Raw genomic sequence first — 17,939 nt, forward strand, 5'->3', positions numbered from 1 at the left:
TGTTAAATAAGCTCTCCCAGGATTTAGGGTCTGTTCCGACCCTCCCACATACACCTATTTGAAGTACATGTGCATTCGTTTGATGATCCACAGTTGAGGAACACCTCTCAGATTCTAGAATGGGGCCTGTGTGTGTGTGTGTGTGTGTGTGTGTAATTTATTAATGTATGCATTCAAAGGTTGTTCACTCACCAAATTTTCCCCTTGCAATTTGAATCCTGCACCCCTCAGGAATCCTCAGTCTCTGTGTTCAATGACTCATTTACCAGAGTCACTGAAAACCTATCTGTGTGATTAGCAAGGATATTTTCACTGAAGAAACATTAATAAGTTCACCAGGTCTCAGAGTACAGGGACTGTGATAATTATTTCTATTCTTGAGATGCTTTACAACCAGTCAGACTGTGGCTGCTACTCAAAGGCAGGCTTTACACTGCTGGGTGGGACAGGAACATGGCTGGCTCAGCCATTCCCCAGAGCGTCTACCTGCAAACTTTGCTGAGCACCCCAGTAGGGAGTCAGATTATCCATAGTTCAGGCTGTCTTCTGAGCATTTTAAACTCTTCTCCATTCTCAAAGAAATGTAATGGAAACAGATAGGCATGAATGTGCATGTGGTATGGGAACTAGAGACCTAAAGCATACTGCCACATATATTCAGGGTTGATTATTCCAGACTTCAGAACTAAGCTAATCTAATGGCAGTTTAAGATGACCAGTCTTATGGATTAAGCACTAATTTATTTGTTCATTCATTCACTTGATATGAGTATAACATAAAAATATTCAGAGTAGATTGAAATACTGTGTTATGGAATAAGGTTTATAGGGATCAGAAATCAGGACTTGAATAGCAGTTTAGTTCCTTATTGGTTGGTTGATCTTAAGCTGGTTCCTAAACTCTCTGATCTGGAAATGTAAATAAATATTTTTAGAATTTGTTACTCTGTCCAAATAATTGCATTTCTTTTTAGGAGTTGAGCCTTTAGAAATAATTTTGAATGACCAAAAAACTACAACTAAATGCCTGTGTATACAACATTACAAAGACAGAAATAGGGGCCTGGTTAAAGAAGTTATGCTGCATCTACATATAGAAATTTCTGCAGCTGTTAGTTAGAAGTATCATAGGTGAAGACTCAGATACAAAGACCAAAATGACTGTTGGAGGGGAGTGGTTGGGGGACTGGGTGGAAAAGGTGAAAGGATTAAGAAGTACAAACTAGTAGTTACAGAATAGTCACAGAAATGTAAATTACAATATAGTCAACAATATTATAATAACTATGTATAGGACCAAGTGGGTACTTGAAATATTGGGGGGCCACTCTGTAAAGTACATGATTAACCACTATGCTGTACAGCTGAAACTAATACAGAGTAATATTGAATATAAACTGTAATTGAAAAAAATGGAAAATTGGCCTGACCTGTGGTGGCGCAGTGGGATAAAGCGTCAACCTGGAACACTGAGGTCGCCGGTTCGAAACCTTGGGCTTGCCTGGTCAAGGCACATATGGGAGTTGATGCTTCCTGCTCCTCTCCCTTCTCTCTCTCTCTCTCTCACTCCTCTCTCTCTAAAAAATCAATAAATAAAATATATTTTTTTAAAAATGGAAATATATGCAGGATATATTGTTAAGTGTACAAATATATTTCAGTCAGTGACTACAAACTTTTGGATATTGGAACCCCTTTACAATCTTTTTTTTTTTAATTAAGTGAGAGGAGGGGAGGCAGAGAGACAGACTCCCGTATGCACCCCAACCAGGATCCACTTGGCAAGCCCCCTATGGGGCAATGCTCTGCCCATCTGGAGCCATTGCTCTGTTGCCTCGCAATGGAGCTATTTTTTAGTGTCTGAGGTGGAGGTCACAGAACCATCCTCAGCACCTGGGGCCAACTTGCTTGAACCAATCGAGCCATGACTGCAGGAGGGGAAGAGAGAGAGAGAGTGAGAGAGAAGAGACAGGGGAGGAGTGAAGATGCAGGTGGTCACTTCTTCTGTGTGCCCTGACTGGGAATCGAACCCAGGATATCCACACGCTTGGTCAATGCTCTACCATTGAACCAACTGGCTAGGACCCCTTTACAATCTTAAATTATTAAAGAATTCTTTGTTTTTGTTGGTTATATCTATTCATATTTACCCTACTAGAAAATAAAACTTAGAACATTTTAAAATATATATTTATTAATTTACTAAGAAAATAATAAGCCCATCACATTAATATAAATAACATTTTCATAAAAAATAGTATATATTCCAAAACAAAAATAAATTTTTAGTAAGAAGATTGGCATTGTTTTATATTTTTTCAAATCTCTGATGTCTGACTTAATGGAAGACAGATGGATTCTTCTATCTGCCTGTTCATTGTTTGTTTGCTAGATGCAGTTTGGGTTGAAGTATACATGAAGAAAACCTGGTCGTGTACAGATACATAGTCGGAAAAGGGAGTATTTAAATACGCTTTTTAACATAACTGTAGATTTGTAGATATATCGAATAGTCTTTGGAAAACTCCATTGTGCAAGTGTGAGAGAATGACAGTGAAGAGGCAAATAATGTCTTACTGTTATTACGAAGATAGCTTTGACTTGTAAGTCCCCTCAAAGGGTCGTGAAGACACCAGAGGTCACACATTAAGAGCAGCTAGCTGCAGTTTCCGTAGCAGTTAAGCAAGCGTCTTTCTTGCATTGCAGGACCTGATAGATGACTTGAAGTCGGAACTGAGTGGCAACTTTGAGCGCGTGATCGTGGGGATGATGACGCCGACCGTGCTGTACGATGTGGAGGAGCTGCAAAGGGCCATGAAGGTTCGTGCTTTTCTTCTCATGCTCCTTGTGCTGTTAGTGCAAACACTGACGAGCGTTCTTGAGAAACCTTGATGAAGACCCTCTGAGAGTGCGGAGGCCAAGGAGATAGATTTTCCTTCATTGATGGCAACTTGAAAACATGACCTTACATTTTGGCAATTGTAATTTAAGTGTTGTTCTCCAAAAAGGTACGAGATCATTCTCTTTCCTGTGGCTCCATGGGGAGTGATTATGGTGCTTTCAGTTCAACTCTGGAAACTTGCTTGCTGTGTTAGCTACTTGTGAGATATGAAATTTTACAGCTGATACCTTGGTAGCCTATGGGTCTGCTGTAGGCTCAGAACTGGCAAAAAGGGGGTGGGGCAGGTTCCCTGCACCTCTAAATACCAGATCCACTGTGCCCTAGCTCTGATTTTTAATGACCAAATATGAAATTTAAGTCCGATTACTCTCCTCAACCATGTCAATAAGTACGTAGTCTTGTGGACGGTTCTGGGCTAGGCTCTTGAAAAACAAAGACATAACAGTGTTTGCCAGAACATTCTACCCTTCAAGGAAAAGTGCAGGAGAGATCAAAGGAGGAGTAAGCCCCAGAAGGCAGAAACTGTGCCTAACCTAGCACAATAACCAACACATAGAAACAGCCTATTAATGTTTGTTTATTACTAATAATGATGAAGTAAATACATTGAATTTGGGCAGGACAATTAAAAATGAGCAAATCCAAAAAAAAAAGAGCAAATCCTGTAGCTAGAACCCTGTGGGTCATCTTTATTCTCTGCAGATTCCTGGTTATATTCCTTCTCTGTCTGGGATTTGACTTTGTAACCTGACTCATAAAGCCCTCTGCTCTGGGTCCCCCGTTTAGGGAGCTGGCACGGATGAGGGCTGCCTGATTGAGATCCTGGCCTCCCGGACACCTGAGGAGATCCGGCGCATAAACCAGACCTACCAGCTGCGTATGTAATATCTCAGTGGCCCTGGCTGAGGTTTCATTGTGATCTGAGAACTAGACTAGCCCCAGAGGGTTACCCACCGATCAGACTTTCTGCAGGGAAGCATTATGAGTGGTCCTCAGTTTTAAGCTCTGTTTTACGGCAGATCCCTGTCTACACAAATGACTGTTGGCTTATCAAAGCTTCTAAGGTGAACATGCTACTCAGGCTACTCAGCGCCTGAGGTACCTAGTACCTTTAACTACCCTGAAAGCTGGGAAGTTGTTCTTTATATCAGAGCATTGAAGGTACTTGTTCAAAAATGGTAGCACCAGTGAATCTAAGCATTCCAGGGAATGACCTGGAGGGGATGTCTTGCTTGACTTCTTCTCTGCATTTAGACTGGACTTAATGTCCTTCAGCCATCTCAGAATGATAGCCATCATTCCCCTCTTAAAATCTCCCAAGACTGACACACGTGAAGAGTCCTTACAAAGTGCCTTTAGCCCAAAATACACAAAGGTTTAGATCTCACAGTGTTTATCCGGTATTTGTTGTATTAGCTAAAAATGTTCTACAGTTTAGCAGCTTAGCTAAACAAAATGTGGTATACCCATATTATGTAGTCATCAATCATACTTTGAAAGATATTATTAATACATTAAATAGTATGGTATGTGGATAAGTGAAAAGGACAAATCATAAAATAGTATGCCACGATCCCATTGTTTTAAAGAAAGAAAAATAATATGGGTATGTGAGGCGGGGGGAATGAGGAAGGATATTCACCAAAATGTTTTCAATAATTATTATTTCTGGGGGATTAGATTATGGTGAGGTTTTTATCCTCTCACCCCCCGCCCCTTTGTATTTTACTTCTTTATTTTCCCTGAGTTTTCTGTAGGAACCATGTATTACTTTGGTAGAAAGAAAAATTTTAAAATACTAGTTTTTTGGTAAGCATTTAGAGAAGGCTATTCTAAACCTTGGCAGTTTGGTTCCAGCCCTGGATCCCCGCGTCTGCTGAACGCAGGTCTCTCCCCCTGAGAAGGGTGTCTAAGCTGTGAAGGGTTGGGGCTTCATTTGAGTAATCTCTCAAGCGAATGACATGGCAGAAAAGGCACATGCTAGAATGTGGGTTTGACGGCCCCCAGTTTGTCCCCAAACATGGTTCTGAAACTCCACTGTATTTGCTTTTTGACAGTTACTGTTCTGTGTCATGGAAAACTATGGTTAGAACAGACCCCCCCGAACAGTAGGAACAGTAAAGATTACAGACCCAGCCTTCTTCACCTCCCACTCTAAGTAGCAAGAACACTTTGTTTTCACTGTAAAGACAAGCTAACTTGTCTTGACCATTTTACCAGTGTTGTTTTTGAAAAACTGCACAAAGTGAAAAACCTTATGGGGAGTTGCTTCAGTAAACAGGCTTGTCCTGGAGGGACAGAAGGCTCTAGAATGACGTAGTGTTGAACAGGGCTCTTTATCCTAATGTGGCTAACTTTTCTTTCTTGCTAGAATATGGACGGAGCCTTGAAGATGACATTCGCTCGGACACGTCCTTCATGTTCCAGCGGGTCTTGGTGTCTCTGTCTGCTGTGAGTGGCGCCCTCTGCTGGTTGCTTTTGATTGGGGTTGGGTTTATTGACATGCTCACTCTCTATTCCCTTTTCCAGCCTTCCTCATAGTTTCAGCCTCTTAAATGTGAATATTCCCCAGGTACTTTTCTTGAGCCACTCTAGTATTTTATCTTCTCTCTTTTAGAAACTCTGGCTAGTCATGTACACCCATTTGTTCTGATTTATATACACAAGTATCTAATGTCTGCCTAGTCTCCTTGGTGCATTGAGAATTATGAGGATAATGAGGAGGCAGTTCCTGGGCTTTAAAAGTTTATATTGTCATAAAGGAATATATCACGTACATACAGGAATATATCACATATGTATCATAAGGAAATATATCAGTTGCTATAATAAAGGCTGAACGTAAGTACCCAAGGAGAGACAGAGTAAAAGGAAGGTTTCAAGGAGAATTTCGGTTGCACAAACAAAGGAAGGGCTTCACGGCAGAGGTGCATGGAAGACTCAGAGGGTTGCTAGGACTTCAAGAAGCAGAGGTGGGTGGGTGCAGTCCAGGCAGAAAAGAGGCAAGAAGAAAGCAAGGAGGCAGGAAACAAGGGGTATGCCCTGGGAACAGTGGGCTAAGCCAGGGGACCCCAAACTTTTTACACAGGGGGCCAGTTCACTGTCCCTCAGACCGTTGGAGGGCTGCCACATACAATGCTCCTCACTGACCACCAATGAAAGAGAAGCCCCTTCCGGAAGTGCGGCAGGGGGCCGGATAAATGGCCTCAGGGGGCCGCATGCGGCCCAGGCAGTAGTTTGGGGACGCCTGGGCTAAGCATTCAAGCTGGTAATTCTAGCAGCAAGGTGAAAGGATATACTGGAATCTGTGTTGGGAGAAGTTTACATTCTATTTGGAGAGCAGCAGGGAGCCACTGATGGTTTGGGAGCAGTTTTCATGATGTGGTTAAGATCTCATTTTTAGAAGAGTAATGTACTAGTCATATGTAAGATTAATTGTAATGGCAAGGAATTGGAGGCTTGGAGACCAGGTAGGAAGTTAATTCAATATTCTATGTGAGGAATAAAGCAGGACAGGACCAGTGTGGGATTTTATGGTTAGGGGTGCCAGAAAAGAGAAGATGGATACTTGAGATATTTCACATGACTTGCAGGTTCCAAAGGCATGAATCTGCTGGGGGGAGGTGGGTGGGGGAGGAGACAGTGGTGGAGGCAGCAGGCAAAGGGAGGCAGCACTCATTCCCCTTCCCTTTCTAATGTCGCAGAGACTATGCCACAGGGTAGAGCCATGGAGAAAATGCAGGCACACTCAAAAGATACCTGTCTTCTCTCCCTGTGCTGGCAGTGTGACCCCTTGTGGCATTCTGTCTTATTATCATGTTGTTGGGTTCCCAGACATTCTGTCTTATTCAAATTTTAATGGCTACTCTCTCTTTGGTTTGTTTTTCCCATACTCAGGGTGGCAGGGATGAAAGAAATTACCTGGATGATGCTCTCGTGAGACAGGATGCCCAGGTGAGTACAATTGCAGCTTCTTTCTTCTCTTATGCCTGTAAGACAGCCCTTAGCTGGAGGAACCCCCTCTTACATTTCATTGTATATTGGCCTGGCTGACATATGTTATGAAAGAAGATCCTCACAGATGACCTTTAATAGCAGAAGTTTCTTTCAGAAATACCTCGGGTATTGAGGTGGGATTAGGCATCATTATATAAGCACCCCAGATTCTAGTTAGATTTCTTGATATTGGGACCATGGTGTGGCCACCCCAGAGAACTATGGACTGTCTTCTGAATCACGTGGAGGTGAAGTAACATGCCTTTGTTTTGTTCACCTTGCTCTTTACTTTCTCCAAGAGAACTTGGATAGGACCTGTGTGAAACAGCTAAGCATAGAGTGTGCCCTGTTGGGTAAAATCAATACCAAATCCAAAGAGGCAGTTGCTTCCTTGGTACCCAGCCCACTGGCGGCTGCCCTGGCACCAACCCCTGGTCTCTTTACTGTGGCTAGATAACACTGGTAATAATAGCTAATAAAAAGTGGGTCTTTTACCAAACACTGTTCTAGATCTTGGTATGACGTATGTCATTGAATCCTTGCAGTAACCCAGATGAAGTAAGTATTATTATCCCCATTTTGTGGACAAGGAAATTGAGGCTCATAAAAGTCAAGCTTCGCCTGACCAGGCAGTGGCGCAGTGGATAGAGCATCGGACTGGGATGCAGAGGACCCAGGTTCGAGACCCTGAGCTTGCCAGCTTGAGCATGGGCTCATCTGGTTTGAGCAAAAGCCCACCAGCTTGAACCCAAGGTCGCTGGCTCCAGCAAGGGGTTACTCGGTCTACTGAAGGCCCGCGGTCAAGGCACATGTGAGAAAGCAATTAATGAACAACTAAGGTGTTGCAATGCGCAATGAAAACTAATGATTGATGCTTCTCATCTCTCTCCGTTCCTGTCTGTCTGTCCCTGTCTATCCCTCTCTCTGACTCACTCTCTGTCTCTGGAAAAAAAAAAAAAAGTCAAGTTCCTTGCTCAAGTTCATACAGATAATAAATGGCAGAACTGGGATTTGAACCTAGGCAATTTGGATCTAAAGCCTCTACTCTTAACCCATATACAACCATAGAGGACTGGTCCCATTCAGTATGTGAGGTATGAACCACTATGGCTTCTCAAGGAGAGAACCTGTTGTTTTCACTAGGAGGGAGAAGGGTGTGTGGGTTTACATAAGAGTTCTGAGTACTCAGGGAGGCCCACGCCACACAGGAGACATAGGAAATTGCATTCAGTCTAGAAGCTTTGAGAAGGGAGAAGGTATTGAAGACACTGGAACTCTTGAATGCCCAAGTGGACTTCAGCTACCTGGAGGAGAGCACCTTCAGGCATGCTGGAAGGAACCTCCATACCCCAGGGAAATCTTAAATCAAATGAAGAGTTAGTGAACGGTTCATTCCTGAAACATTATATTCATTATAAACTTTTTTTGTGGTTTGCTAGATGCCAGGCATTGTGTTAACTACTTTACATTTACAAATATGGGCAGCAGATATTATTACTTCTGTTTTAAAGATTAGGAAACTGATACAGAGATTTAAGTAACTAGACCGGGATCACAAGTTAGTAGTAGAATTGGGCTCTTTGAATCCAGGTCTGCCTGATTTTTTAAAACCTTGCAATTCAACAAATAAATATTATTGGGTTCTTCAAAGAACACTGTTCTCCTTGGAGGTGAGCAGGTAGAAAGGTCCTTCTAAACGAGTTTGGGCTGGAGAGGTTGGACAGTGGGAGTGGAATTTAGAATGGGGTTTCTCTGATCTTCCATGGCTTACCAAGAGGCAAGGAATTTAAGAACAACTCCAGCTAAGGTTTCAGCTCTTCCAGGATAAAACTGTAGAAAAACCTTGTCAATCTTTGCTGTTTAACTTGCATCACCAGCAAAGAGTCATTGGCAGACTTTAGTTATCATAGCTGGATTTTGATGTAGGAAAGTCAGCAAGTTGGAATGAGAAGAATGATCAGGAAAGGTGGAATTTGGTGGTCATTACTTATAAAAGGTAGAAAATTTAAAATATAAAGAGGCCATTATCACACTTGATCCTAGCCCAAAGGCTGAAGAAGCGCTGAGGCTATTAACTAGCCAGTCCAGTTTTGTCTGTTCTTGGGATGAAACTTGAACAAATGGCAACAATAGGTAGTGTTTAAAATCCCTACTTTAAAAAGAAATCCATGATATATTGAATTACATTAAAAAATGCCCTTCAAAGCTTTTGCTAGAAGTTGGCACAGATTTGATTTCCTTCTTCTGGGGTCTGGGGGGGGTGTGGAAGGACCAGGAAATATAAAAATGGGGAAAACTCTGCCTCAACACTGGAAACTATGGAGGAGGGCCACTAAAATGCCAAATGGGCAGCACGCCTGGGCCGAGGAAGCAGGAGGGCCATCCTGACCCAGAAGAGAGGCTGAGCTGCCTCCAGTGGGGAGCTGGCACAGTGGCGTCCTGCAAACAGGAAGAAACTCCTCAGAGAAGACCGGTGCTGCGGCTCTCTGCCCCCGCGGACTAGCTGCAAGTGCTCCTGCTTGAAATTCATTGAAAAGTGAGGCGCTCTGTGAAGAATTCTCTCACCTTGTTCTACAGGGAAAACAGATCTGGATCGGCTGTTCATCACTTAAGGATGAAGGAGCTTTAAACACCTCAAACACCATGTGGCCCACGAAGAAAGCAAATACGGCCACGCTGTGAGACAGAGACAGATTTCAGATTGCTTTGGACCCTAAAATAACTTAGAGGAAAATGGATTCTAATTAAACAACTAAAAAACAAACAAACAAAAAAGGGATGCGAGGAGAAAATAACAGAGATGAAATGGAGCTGGAGGAAGGGCAAGCAGAGCTGTCTTTTGAAAAAGGTGCTAGAGGAGTTGAGATGTCCTTAGACAAGCGGGAAAAACCAGAACTGGGAAGACCATTAGAAGCGGAATGATCAAAAATGATATTGCTGAAAATAGAATCATTGTCGTGGAAAGGTACACTGAAAAAAATCTCCAGAATTCAGAAAAAAAGAACAAAGCAACCAGAGAAAAGGAGGAATGTAGAGAGAAAACAATGGAGAGTAAAATTGTGACAAAAAGGTGTGGAAAACTTTGTAGTGGCATACACTTACAGATATAATGAAGGTAAAAATAAATTAAGGAGATGAGATCAGAGAAGGGAAAGAGATTAATGAAATTATATATACATAACACAGCATTATAGAGAATAGGACAGCAAATCCTAGAGGGAAGGGGGAAAGGCATTGGGGGGAGGGGGCAAAGCGGGGGCAAGGGGGACACGGGGGTGGGGGGAGATATATTCAGTGGGACACTTGAATCTATGTAAACACAAATTAAAATCATAAATAAAAATTAATTAATTAAGGCATGTAGTCATGGTGTACGAATTGAGAGAAGCCAATGGAATAATTAGAAAGTCTAAGTGAAGACCCAAGCCTGTGAGAATAGACAGGTAGCATTTGAAATCAGTGAGGAAACACGGAGGACTTAATGGGGTTGGGACAACTGGCTAACTATTTGGGCAAGAAAAACTTAGATTCTGACTTTCACCTCACATAACGAATTCCAGACAGATTGAGGTGTTAATGTATAAATAAATAAATGAAGTCAGAAAGATACATTAATAAAATGTTAAATGTTTTTAAATCTGGAGCTGGGAAAGGATTTTGAATGACTGGCACAAAAGGCAGAAACCATAAAGGAAAATGATTGATTAGTTGGCTACCTAAAGGCAAATTGTTTTTTAGATAATACCACAAACAAAATTTAAGGTCAAATGACAGAATAAAGTTTCACCTTATATATAATAAACTTAATAGATATATAAGGAGGTTTTATAAATAAACAATTTAGTTAACTATGTTATTGATAAATCAAAACTACTATTTTGATACTATGAATAAGAATGCTCTAGTTTTTAGGAAATAGACAGTGGACTTTTATTAAATTTATTGTGGTCACATTGGTTAATAAACTTATATAAGTTTCAGGTGTAGGGACAATGGACTTCAACAGATAACTCAAAAAATAAGAAATAAAAATAGCAAATACACAAAAAATGTCCAACCTCATTAGTTATTTTAAAAATTAACACAAAAAATACAATTCCCACCCATTATTAAAAGGTTATTCTTTTCAAGTCATTTATAAGGTATTTCATGAAAGTATCATTTTGTGACAGATCGTAAGTTAGTGCTTTACCCACATGTTCTAGTTACTATTGCTGCTTAACCAACCACCTCAAACTTAGTGACATAAAACAACTGGCATTTTATTATGTCCATGGATTCTGTAGATCAGGAATTCAGACGAATCACTACAGAGCTGGCTGTCTCTGCTCTATCATATCTGAGATCTTAGTTGGGAAGACTTGAACAACTGGAGGTGACTCAAGTGGCTGGGGGTTGGAGGCTCCATCACTCGTGTGTCTGTGGTCTGGGCTGCAGTGACTCATGTATGACTATCAAAGTGTTCTTCTGGATGTGACCTCTCCAGGCGGCTTGAGCTTCCCAAAGCATGGCTGCTGGTTTTCAAAAGGGAGCATCTCAAAAGCCAGCATTCCAAGAGAACCAAAGTTTCCTGACCTTTTAGGACCTAGCCTCAGAAGCCAGCATCACTTCCACCATATTTTTGTTAATTGAAGTAGTTACAAGCCTGCTGAGATGCAAATTAGAAAAACACTGAATTAGATGAACCCTTCCTGCCCTCCCAGCTTTCAAATTGCATGATTCTGTGAACTGATGCTAAAGCAATAAGGGAATTAGAGAAAGAAGTGAAGAAGGAGATGAGTAGTTGGAGGCAGGCCCAATGAGTGACAAAATGTGTAATTAAGGGCATTTTGATAAATTTAACAAGCCAGCTGCTGATTATCAATGAATGGTAGGGTTAAAAAAAATTTTATAAACTGCATAACAAAATTTACCACGTTAACCATTTTTAAGTGTACATACAGTTCAGTAATGTTAACTATATGCACATTGTGCAACCAATCTCCAGAACTTTTCATCTTGCAAAACTGAAACTCTACACCTGGTAAACAACTCCTCATTTTCCCCACTCCTCAGCCTCTGGCAGCCAACATTCTACTTTGTGTTTCTATGAGTTTGATAACTCTAGCCACTTCATATAAGTTATATTACATGATATTTGTCTTTTTGTGACTGGCTTATTTCACTTAGCGTAATGTCTTCAATATTCATCCATGTTTTAGCACATGTCAGAATTTCTTTTCCTTTTAAGGCTACGTAGTGTCCCATTGTATGTATATGCCACATTTTGTTCATCCATTCATGTGTCTGATGGACATATGACAAATCTGAGTTGCTTCCCCCTTTTGGCTGTTATGAGTAAAGCTGCTATGAACATGGGTATACAAATATCTTCTTAAAATTCTGCTTTGAATTCTTTTTTTTTTTTTTTTTTTACAGAGACAGAGAGAAAGTCAGAGAGAGGGATAGATAGGGATAGACAGGCAGGAATGGAGAGAGATGAGAAGCATCAATCATCAGTTTTTCGTTGTGACACCTTAGTTGTTCATTGATTGCTTTCTCATATGTGCCTTGACCGTGGGCCTTCAGCAGACCAAGCAACCCCTTGCTCAAGCCATTGACCTTGGGTCCAAGCTGGTGAGCTTTGATCAAACCAGATGAGCCCATGCTCAAGCTGTCGACCTCTGGGTCTCGAACCTAGGTCCTCCGCATCCCAGTCTGACGTTCTATTCACTGCGCCACTGCCTGGTCAGGCCGCTTTGAATTCTTATGACTATATATCCAGAAATAGTATTGCTGGATCATATGGTAATTCTATTTTCAATTTTTTGAAGAACAGCCATACTGCTTTCTATAGAGGCTACATCATTTTATATTCCTACCATCAATGCACAAATACTCTGATTTCTCCACAACCTTGTCCATACTTGTAATTTTTTTTTAATAGCAGCCATCCTAATGAGTGTGAGGTGATATAGATAATAGTTTTGATTTATCAATAGGATAGTTAAAGTGACCAGAATCAATTTTCTTTTAATTTTATTTATTCATTTTTAGAGAGGAGAGAGAGACAGAGAGAGAGAGAGAGGAGAGAGAGACAGAGAGGGAGAAGGGGGGAGGAGCTGGAAGCATAAACTCCCATATGTGCCTTGACCAGGCAAGCCCAGGATTTCGAACCGGCAACCTCAGCATTTCCAGGTCGACGCTTTATCCACTGCGCCACCACAGGTCAGGCCCAGAATCAATTTTTTTATATTCCTACCTGGTTGGAAAATAAGTAATTCATGATAGGTCCTGGTTCTACTGTGAGACTTTTGTAATCCCAAGCAAATCATAGCTCATTCTTAGAACAGTGTTGTCCAGTAGAACTTTCTGCATGTGTGAAATGTTCTGCACCTGCACTGTAGCTAGGATGCTGAGGAGTTGAATTTTAACTTTTATGTAATTTTCATTCATTTTAATTAATTAAAACTTAAATAGCCACATATAATTATTGGCTAGTGTATGGGACAGCCCAAATCTAGGGCATTTCTTTAAGCTCTTAAGATAGAACCATGTAGGCTGCATGTAGGGAGCCGCTGATGTCTGTCCTGACTCTTACAGAGACTTTATAGGGTTCCATTAGTTGTATAACCAAGGAAAAATCCTGAGTCGTTACCACTCATCGCCCTTATCACTTCTACCTCATCACCCACAAAACACTAAGCCAGCTCAGCTCTTTAAAGTTCTGGAAATATGTGGATGTGTTCTGGCACTTTCTCTGTGGTGTTTTAAACTTGTGCTTTGTTTGGCTTCAGGACCTGTATGAGGCTGGAGAGAAGAAATGGGGGACAGATGAGGTGAAATTTCTAACTGTTCTCTGTTCCCGGAATCGAAATCATCTGTTGCATGGTAAGGCACTGCCTCATCTTCCGAAGAAACTGAAAGAGTGAAAATTCTATTGTCCATAATTAATTGATAACCTTTTCCTCTTTACTTGGTACAAAAACTGATTATCCTAAACTGTCTTAGATGTCTTATCATGGAAATGTTGAGTACAGGGATGTACATGAGGACCGATTTCTGAAAGATTAATTATGAATAATTAGCAGATGTATTCATAGAAGTCTGGCGTTCCTGTTTATAGAAAATTGACCTTTATAGTCAATAAAACAACTCTATATAATGAGTTACATAAGAAAAAACCTTCAGTACATAAGCAAGCAAGAAAATAGAGATGTTGGTTGACATTTATTCCTATTTAACATCCAAGCTGTAAACCTAATAGAAGTGCTCTCTTTAGGGAGTATGATGCATCAGATGAATTGTGGATAATTTAAATTTTATTTCCTATGTGGAATGTTTCTAATTTGCTTCTGATAATGCTAGTTTATATAATGTGCTTTTAACTTCTTTGGGGAAAAGATACCAAACAATTGTAGAATATCTGTTGTCAGGTTTATTTTCTTCTTGTAAACAGCAATAAGGGCTTAATAAAATATTTCATCTTTTTTATAAGCTATTTAGGTCTTTATGCTATATCATAATTTTATAAATCCACAGTGTCCATAGAAATACAACTTACAAAACTTGTCAGAAATTTGAAAATGGGTTTGCTAAACTGAAAACAAACTAATTGAAAATTACAACACATTTGGAAGTTGCAATTATTTCAGCTATTCCACAATGACAAGAAATAGGTGATTACTTCTGTTAATAAATGTCATGGGCTATGTACCATCCAGAGGCACTACTTTCTGACTCAGCTCCCTATTTGCCTTCCCTTACCTGATTACTAATAATACAAATCTCCCCCTTGTGGAAATTCCCAACAACTGCAGGTCCTCAGAAGTCAATTTCATGCATAGACATTTGTAACAAGTATCACTTCCAAGCACAAGCCAATAGTTGGGCAGTTTATAAAATGATAGGCTTTTAAGCCACTGGAAGGGGATATTTTAAACATTTTTTGGATTAAAAAAAACTTCATAAGTTTCTTACCAACCAACAATAATAGTGATATCAGTTCTGATGCCAGTTCTGATGTGGTTCATATATGGTGTATAAAAAGCTTTTTGTTAGACCTGCACTTAGAGAAGCTTAGGCTTTTGTAGTAAGGTTTATTTCGGGTTGAAATAGAAGGTTTCTTACAGGTTCCTAATGTCTAATCTCCATCCTGCCAAGGAAAAAATCCAATCTGGTCTTCAATAAACCCAGTATGAAGATCAAAGTTGTGCCATGGTTCATCTCATACCAAAAAGCTTAGTCAAGTCCAGGCACTGCTCAAAGCCTGAACTTTGGATATTGTCTGGCTCCCAGCCGATGCAGCATGGCTGCAAATGTGGCTAGTGCATTTCTTTTTTTTTTTTTTTTTTTTACGGGGATAGTGCATTTCTCTCAGCAGGAAATGCCGCAAACCAGCGCAGCTAGTAATTCCAGGTCCTGAGGGAGAACGATGTGGAAGGAAGAAAATAAACTTAAAGAGAAATAGGATGGCCCTGGCCGGTTGGCTCAGCGGTGGAGCGTCGGCCTGGCATGCGGGGGACCCGGGTTCGATTCCCGGCCAGGGCACATAGGGGAAGCGCCCATTTGCTTCTCCATCCCCCCCCCCCTTCCTCTCTGTCTCTCTTTTCCCCTCCCGCAGCCAGGGCTCCATTGGAGCGGAGATGGCCCGGGCGCTGGGGATGGCTCCTTGGCCTCTGCCCCAGGCGCTAGAGTGGCTCTGGTCGCAGCAGAGTGACGCCCCGGAGGGGTGGAGTGTCGCCCCTGGTGGGCATGCCGGGTGGATCTCGGTCGGGCGCATGCGGGAGTCTGTCTGACTGTCTCTCCCCGTTTCCAGCTTCAGAAAAAAAAAAAAAGAGAGAAATAGGATGGGATCCAGAGGCCTCTACAAGCTGATGGAAAGACAGAGCAAAACAGCCCCTGGTTTGCTTTATTATATAGCCACATGCAAATAAGGAAGTCTTTGATACAAAGTCACACATTTCCAAGGCAACCCAAGAATTCTCTTAAGTCCAGAAACCCTCCACCCTGCATAACTAAAATCAACCAACACCAGAACAAACAAAGGGTGAGAGGAAGGGCAAGTAAATTGCTTCCAGCAACTTAAGCAAGCAAATGAAGTAGGGGGATGGGATGAGTGCAAATACTCAGCTTCACAGCCAATATGGAGGTGTGGGGAAAAACTTAGCCTTTAGCAACCCAAACAAGTGAAATGGGGTGTTGAGCAGCCTGTCAGCTTACTGCCAGTTCTCCATACCTCTGTTCCCCCAAAATCTAAACCACAAGGACCCTGTTGACTTGCAGTCCCCAACAAGGAAGGCAGAGAGAAGGGCAAAAACAGCAATAAAGAGCCAGACCTCTGTTAAGCCCATCTTTATATTTTGAGGCTGGAAAGGATTAGCTTTTCCTTAAGCTAACCAATCTTGTTTCTGGATCTCCCAGGGTTTCATGCCTCCTGTCTCATTTTTACTTTCACTGTGCATGTTCTCAAATGGAAGAATTTCCTCCTTGCTTCCCCCAGCACTGGACTGGCAGTGTCTTGGGAAAACTCCTCCCAAGTTTGAGTTTAGAGGGCTGAGGGTACAATCGACTTCTGAGGACACAATGGGTTCCTGAAATGTGCAGTGGGCTTATGAATGTTGTTAACCTTCTAGCAAATTAAGCTAAATGGGATGCTACAGTTTCTTATGGAAGCAGGCTATCCAAGTCTTATAAATATAATGCCTAATTCTCTTTCCCCATCAATATCTAGCTACTTGCCTATGTTAACCATTGTGAGAATTCATAATAGCTAAGATTTTGTTAATTCTCTATCTCCTAGGTGTAGTACTAAACATTATTATAAGCAGTGTTTGGCAACATCCCAATGAAGCCCTCATCATTCCCCCTGTTTTTTTTTTTTTAAAAAAAAGGAAATAGCCCTGGCCGGTTGGCTCCGTGGTAGAGCATTGGCCTGGCATGTGGAAGTCCTGGACTCAATTTCACAGTCAGGGCACTCGGGAGAAGCAACCATTTGCTTCTCCCTACCCCTTCTTTCTCTCTCTTCCCCTCCTGTCGCCATAGCTCGATTGGTTCCAGTGCATCAATCCTGGGCACTGAGGACGGCTCCATGGAGCCTCTGCCTCAGGCACTAAAAATAGCTGAGTTGTAAGCATGACCCCAGATGGGCAAAGCATAGGTCCCAGACAAGGATTGCCAGATGGATCCCGGTCAGGGTGCATGCAGGAGTTTGTCTATCTCCCCTCTTCTCACTTGGAAAAAGAAGAAATAATAAGTAAAAGGAAATAGAGGAAAATTGGAAACTATTAGTGGCTCATTAAATTGAAGGAAGAGCTGAACAACTCCAGAAAGAACAGAAATCAAGGCAGTTCTGGAGATCTCACTAGAAGGGAGGTGTGGGTTTTATTTCTAAGGCAGTTTCTCAAAATCTGGTCTCCATGAAAGATGCTGATTCTTGAACCCCTACTTCGGACTGACTTAGAACAAACCTCTGAGAGTGACACCTAAGAAATGTAACAGGTTTCCCAGGTGATTCTTATGTTCTCTTAAGGTAAAGATGACTAAGTGGTTTTGGCCATCTCCATAATCTGTCTGCTCAATAAAAAATTCCCAGGAGGGTAGGACTGATTGATACTGGTTGGGTGAACTGCCACTCCATTTGATAGAGCTCATGGTGTACGTTGGGGGGCAGGGGTATCCTTGGATTGGCAGCCCTGCGAGAATCAATGTTGAGTGGCCGAGGCAGCACCCCAGAAAAGGCAATGTTAGTGAGATAAATAAACAAACAAAATAAAGGTAAATAAACAGATATCCACTCTAAGAAAGGAAAATATGTTCATCACATCCAAAAATACTTGGCAAAAAAGTGAAAAACCTGTAATTATATTAAAGTCTATTTAAAGTTGCAACCAGCTGTTATCAAATGTGACTCATTTTTGAAGAGGCTGAATTGCTGTAGTTTTGATGAGCCAAGAGGAAGCTGGATATTCAGGCCATTACTAAGGCCAAAATTACTAAAAGATACATTCAGCTTATTAAGGAAATAATGAAAAAAAGAAAGCAAATCTCTCCAAAGATTGGG

General features: G+C 41.4%; 1 protein-coding gene across 1 annotated transcript in view; it reads left to right on the forward strand.

The window, feature by feature from the left end:
* The window catches only part of ANXA4 (annexin A4), a 63,976-nt gene that overhangs the window by 38,228 nt on the left and 7,809 nt on the right, over positions 1-17,939 (forward strand). The window contains exons 5-9 of the mRNA XM_066267318.1: positions 2,707-2,820; positions 3,689-3,779; positions 5,274-5,353; positions 6,800-6,856; positions 13,675-13,768. Of these exons, the coding sequence (XP_066123415.1) occupies positions 2,707-2,820; positions 3,689-3,779; positions 5,274-5,353; positions 6,800-6,856; positions 13,675-13,768 (436 nt within the window). The remainder of the gene's footprint in view (positions 1-2,706; positions 2,821-3,688; positions 3,780-5,273; positions 5,354-6,799; positions 6,857-13,674; positions 13,769-17,939) is intronic.

The sequence above is a fragment of the Saccopteryx bilineata genome, chromosome 3 (assembly GCF_036850765.1).
Source record: "Saccopteryx bilineata isolate mSacBil1 chromosome 3, mSacBil1_pri_phased_curated, whole genome shotgun sequence".
NCBI classification, from domain to species: Eukaryota; Metazoa; Chordata; class Mammalia; order Chiroptera; family Emballonuridae; genus Saccopteryx; species Saccopteryx bilineata.